Source organism: Rhagoletis pomonella, unplaced genomic scaffold, assembly GCF_013731165.1.
Source record: "Rhagoletis pomonella isolate Grant_MI unplaced genomic scaffold, Rhpom_1.0 Rhpom_scaffold_04692, whole genome shotgun sequence".
NCBI lineage: Eukaryota > Metazoa > Arthropoda > Insecta > Diptera > Tephritidae > Rhagoletis > Rhagoletis pomonella.
The window spans coordinates 1,097-7,402 of record NW_023466565.1 but is presented as its reverse complement, the minus strand read 5'-3'; the positions used below and the strand labels follow the sequence as shown (position 1 = coordinate 7,402).

The window sequence follows — 6,306 nt, the reverse complement described above, 5'->3', positions numbered from 1 at the left end:
CCCCCCATATGGGCGGCCTTTGGGAGTCAGCTGTCAAAAGCTTCAAAACCCATTTGAAAAAGATAGCTGGCAACCATAAATTCAATTTCGAAGAGTTCTCCACGCTTCTAACCCGTATTGAGGCAGTTCTGAATTCCCGACCTTTATCTCCCCTATCACATGATCCTAATGATATTTTAGCTCTCACCCCAGGTCACTTTCTGAGAGGCGCTCCACTCACGGCGATTCCCGAACCCGACGCGGAAAACATCTCACTGGTCAACCGCTGGGAAAAGCTGAAGGCTTTACATCATCAGTTTAGCCGTAGATGGAAGGATGAATATCTTAAGGAGCTCCACAAGCGCTATAAATGGCAACATCCGCAGAAGGAGATCGAAGAAGGTCAAATGGTGGTTATCAAGGACGAGCCGCTACCCCCGCACGAATGGCGGTTAGGACGCATCATTAAAATTCATCGCGGACCCGATAGCTATGTCCGGGTCGCAGATGTCCGCACGCAGTCGGGCGTACTTACACGTCCGATTGTGAAGTTGTGTGTTTTGCCGTCCTCGTAACTAATAAATCCCTTTATTATCCCTATACAATCACTTTGCTTTCAACTCATCATATACCAACACTAAAGCCCTTTCTATTTACAGTTAACATGTCCGACGCCGAGGTCACCCGCTGTCAGATCTGCCATCGCCAACACGCACTGCGGTTTTGCAAAGGCTTCAAGGCTATGAATCCCGGGCAACGCGACGACGTGGTACGCGCACATGGCTACTGTCGCAATTGTTTGGCCCGGTCCCACATCACCGGCTGCTGTGACTCGCGGCATAGCTGCCAAAGATGCGGTCTCGCCCATCACACCATGCTGCACGTCGAGGAAGGTCAGCCGAGTTATCGACAGACCCGAGCTACACAAGCCAGACGTCGTGATTACGACCAGGCCACCTCGCGGACCATTAGGCATTCCCATGCCCGATCTTCGCACTCTCATTCCCGACAACGGCGCGAAAGTAGAAGCCGCTCCTTGCGGCGCCTGAGCAAAAGCCGCACCCCGCGGCGAGTAAGCAGAAACCGCTCCCCGCGGCGCGGAAGCAGATACCAGACTCCGCGACGGACGAGTCGAAGCCGCACCCCGCAGCAGGAGAGCAAGAGACGTACCCAACTGAACCGCCAATCTCGGCGTGCTAGTAGAAGCCGAACCCCCTTGAACACGAAAAAGAGTCGTACGCCACAGCGGTCGACACAAGACCGGAACACATCAGCACAGCGACGCTCCGTACGGTTCGCCCCAACTCCTTCTCGTAAGCGAAGTGTTGGCTTCCGACATACAAACCGAGGCATCGAGACGGCGCGCTATCAAAAGGAAAGGGCGAGATCCCTACTCGCCTCCGCGATTCGATCCTTGTCGGACCTTCGAAACGTTTTTTAATGACTGCACAAGTGCATGGCGGCCCAGGATGGCTAAATCCCTTTTAGCCAAACAGCTGTATCGTGTGTAGGGGCCTTTAGGACTGCCTTTTCCGATTCGACACACACATCCCATCCCTAATTATCTCCGATTGGTTTTTTTTGCTTATTAAAAACAATATATGTATATCTCGGCGGTTACATTAAATCGTTTAATGTTTGCTTTATTTTGAATTTATATTGTGAATTAATATTAACGCGAATAGGTGAATTGCTAGTTTTTTAAAACAAAGACATTCGTGAATATAGACAATAAACACTGGAGTTAAACATTGGTCCTTTAGCGCCATAGTTGAACCAAAAACCTGAAAAACAAAACGGAAAAATTCACAAAAGGTGACTACAGGAGGAAACAGCACCAACAACAACAACAACTATACGAAGGAAGCCGGTGTATTAAATTACTAACCCAAAGTAATAAAAATTGTAAGTAACCTCATTTACTTTCAACGCCAATAATTTCGCATATACACATACATGTACATGCTTATGTGAAAAACGGAAAACTTGCAGTCCCAAATCGCAAGCCAATATCCATAAGCACTTATGTATATACCTCTTATATGTACACAAAATACCCAGTAGGAAAAATTCGCTCAAAGTTCTACGCTGCCCAGTAGGAAATTTATAAGCGGAAAAATTTTAACGTTTTTACGCAATCAGTGCGAATTTTTCGATAATTTGGTAAATTTTGCGGCCCCAGCAAAGTTTAATAACCCCTTTCAGCTACCCAGCAAAAGGAAACCAAATTTTACGTCGAAAGTGTAAAGCGAAAGTGCGTTTGCCCTATTAAGGCTGTAATACCTTAAACATCCCGTGCTTAACGTACAGCTTCGGTCCTGTTTGCTTGGTTTCTCTTCGTTCTCTGCCCCTTAACGAAAACCAAATTATATATTTAGCACCCTGTAAAAAAAAAAAAAAACCTTTGTTTTCTCTTGTTTCCTCTTGTAAAACAAATTTTGGCGATTCACTTGTCTCCGCAAATTCCGTTGTTTGATTTCTCGGTCGCGTATCCACACCAATTGTTTTATAATGCCTCTCGAAAGAAGCCCAAAAAAGAACTCCTTAGATGCCGAATTTTCTACGCAAACTGATGCACAAAAGACTCCGGAGATAGATATTCACTCGGAAAACCAAGGGGCAGTTCCAAAAAAGATAACACGGAGTGTAACGGCGTCACGTAACCAAAAGGAACGCGAATATGACCCATCTATGAGCATTTTCATATTTGAGGCTGACAATTTGGTACATTTCTGTACCAAATTTTCTTCACTCCCCATAGATGAACTAACGGTGCCCTTGCTGAAATCTTACCGGGAAGACATAGACGAATACTATGCGGAAGTCAAGCGAGCATATCGGAATGTATCGTTGGCTGAAGATGGCGAACTACCCCCAACGTTCAAATTAGTAGCCAGGAATAAAATGGAGCTGTGCCAGGATCGGGCACACAACGTCAAGGCCCAAATTTCGGATCTTATGGACGTGCAGATGGCCCAAATGTGCGAAACGTCTCGTCTAGCAGAGAAACCCCCTTTTCCGGTAAAGGAGCAGGAAAATACCTTTATGTGCCTGAATGTCCCACCCTGTGACACCGAAACTTTCTCCGGAGGTTACGAAGAGTGGCCATCCTTCCGTGACATGTTCACGGCAGTTTATATTAATCACCCCAAACTTACCCCTGCCCAAAAATTGTATCATCTCCGATACAAAACAACCGGAAAAGCCGGAGCCCTGGTTAAACAATACGGTCTTTGCGGTGAAAACTTTACGCTTGCATGGAATGCTCTCAAGTCCCGATATGAAAACAAAAGAATCCTGGTCGACAAGCAGATTAAAACTCTTCTTACTCTATCCCAAGTACATTTTGAAAACAGCGAAGCATTACAGACACTTCAAAATTCCATTAACAATTCTCTGTCTGTCTTAAATTCTCAAGGCGTCCCGACAGAGAATTGGGACCCAATCCTGGTATACATATGCTCGTCGAAGCTACCCCAAGAAACGTTATCTTTGTGGGAACAGTCCCTAAGTTCTCGCAAAGACCTCCCAACCTGGGAGCAAATGAACGAGTTTCTTACAAAACGATATGAGGTAGTAGAGCGGCTTCACGGCATGAAACATATCAAGCCCGGGTTTGTTCAGAATCGAAGTCATAACAGAACTCAAAACTTCTATGTTGAAAGCAACACGACGAACCCTTGTCCTATGTGCGAGGGAAATCATCCCCTTAGATTTTGCTTCGAATTCAAGAAGTTGTCTGTGCGTGATAAATATAAGGTGGTCCGAGAAAATCAGCTGTGCGAAAACTGCTTCTCATTCTCCCACTTAAGAAGTGACTGCTCAAGTCAAAATACGTGCGCAGTTTGTCATAGAAACCATCATTCGTTACTCCATGTGACCACTCACAATGATCAAAGCCAACAGGAGAAAAACGTATCGCAGGCATCCAACCGCCAAACACTAAGGCGATCCAGGAAACCTCAAAACCCGAAGGAAACACGAAATCCGACAGCTCAAGGAAACCATAACACATCACAAACACCCACAAACGCGACTGACAATTCTCAGTCACCCGCCAATACATACAGTCCACAGGTGCAATCCATGCACACAGTAAACGAAGGAAAAACTCTACTTCCAACAGCTCTCGTCTTAATAGAGAATTTCGGAGTACTGCATAAGGTTCGAGCTCTCATCGACCAAGGTTCTCAAAAAACTTTCATCACCTCGAAAGTGCAAAATCGTCTAAGGCTCCCCACCCGAAAGGCTCAATACGAAATTTCCGGAATGGGTGGAAAATTAATTCAAAATTCCAGCCATATTTGTTCCGTGAAGTTAGTTTCGCCGAAAAACAGAAAGTCGATTGATACCCAAGCAATCGTCCTTCCACAATTGACTAGACTTCTTCCTACCTTCACTATTGAAAAACCCGATTGGAATCAATTCGCCATGTTGGACTTGGCAGACCCCAACTGTTTCCAACAAGCCCAAATCGATATGATTATCGGCAGTGATCTGATCCCTCAGATCATGCTCAGTGGTATACATCGCAACATATGTGGAGGCCTGCTCGCGCAAAATACCATATTTGGATGGATCATAAGTGGACCCATCACTTATGAAGTGTCAGTGTTCTCGACACAAGTGGAAGAAGTTTCTAACGAACTCCTTAGTACACAACTAAGACAGTTCTGGGAGCAAGAAGAACTGTACCACCCTGTACCGATTTCAGAAGAGGATATAGCATGCGAGGACTACTACCAAAGGACCACATATCGTGAGCCAGACGGCAGATACGTGGTGAGACTCCCCTTCAAATCAAGTTTCCCAAACTTGCATGCATTAGGCCAATCCCGTAGCTATGCCTACAGCCAGTTGATCAGTATGGAGAAAAATCTCGCCCGAAAAGGCAATCTCAAAGCCATTTACGACGAGATCTTAGAAGAATATCTTACGATGGATCACATGGAACCAACCAGCTCACAAGAAATCGCCTCAGATAGCAAATATTTCTCATTTTATTTGCCACATCATGCTGTAGTCAGACCTGACAAAACAACTACAAAGGTGCGCGTTGTTTTTAACGGCTCTAGGAATACTAGCTCTGGGTATTCCCTCAACGATGTCCTGCACGTTGGTCCCGCTCTTCAACCCGATCTAATGGCCCTGATATTACGGTGGCGATTATATCAATTCGTTTATAATGGGGATATAGAGAAGATGTACCGACAAATCCGTGTTCATCAAGATGACCAAGAGTTCCAGCGAATTCTCTTTCGCAGACCGCATAACTCAGAAGTTCAAGACTTCAGGCTGAAAACGGTTACATTCGGAGTAAACTGCGCTCCATTTCTAGCCATTAGAACCCTTCAACAATTGGCTAAGGATTCACGCAACAGGTTCCCACTCGCTGAACAAGTGCTTCTGCGAGACACTTATGTAGACGATATTTTATCAGGCAGCCATACAATTCCAGATGCTGTGAATAAATTATCAGAAGTTATAAAGACACTCGCTAGTGCTGGATTCCCACTCCGCAAGATAACGGCCAACAACCCAAAGATTCTGGAAAAAATCCCGAAGTCAGATCTCCTTGATTCCGACTTTCTAAAATTTGAGAGTACCAGTAGTACAAAAACACTAGGTATGAGATGGAACGCTCTTTCAGATACCTTTTCCTATTCAGTTGCTCCCATTAATGCTACAAAGACTGCCACGAAGCGGCAAATCTCATCAACAATCGCAAAACTGTTTGACCCGGCAGGATGGCTCTCGCCCATTATGACTCAAGCCAAATTGCTTCTTCAATCTTTATGGTTAGAAGGTACAGATTGGGATGAAGGCGTCAAGCCAGGATCGCTAGTGAAATGGAATCAAATTTTAGAGAATTTACCTCATATCTCGACCATCGAAATCCCTCGATGGGTAAAGTTTTCACCCATACATCGTCTCCAGCTGCACGGATTCTGCGACGCTTCAGAAAAGGCATACTGCGCTGCTCTCTACCTGCGCACAACGGATCTTGACGGAAAAGTCGCCTGCCACCTCTTAGCAGCAAAAGGAAAAGTGGCACCTTTGCGAACCGTTAGTATCCCGCGGTTGGAACTCTGTGGCGCTGTCTTGCTCGCCCAGTTGGTCAAGTCCATACGAGAAAACCTTGACCTCTACTTAGAGAATACGTTCCTTTGGTCGGACTCTCAAATTGTACTTGCGTGGTTAGAAAAACCGCCTCACACCTGGAAGACGTATGTCGCTAACCGGACGTCCCAGATTATGAGCAGCGTTGATAACGCCACATGGAGGCATGTCATCAGCCGTGAAAATCCTGCAGACTTGGGTACCCGA

The 6,306-nt window shown here is 45.6% G+C and overlaps 1 protein-coding gene across 1 annotated transcript; it reads left to right on the top strand.

The window, feature by feature from the left end:
* Positions 1-2,378: 2,378 nt before the first annotated feature.
* LOC118755949 lies at positions 2,379-5,730 on the top strand (the record flags this gene model as incomplete). Its single annotated transcript, XM_036490741.1, is given in 1 exon segment — positions 2,379-5,730. A coding segment is annotated over 1 exon segment (3,240 nt), but the record flags the coding sequence as incomplete, so codon positions are not given.
* Positions 5,731-6,306: the final 576 nt, after the last annotated feature.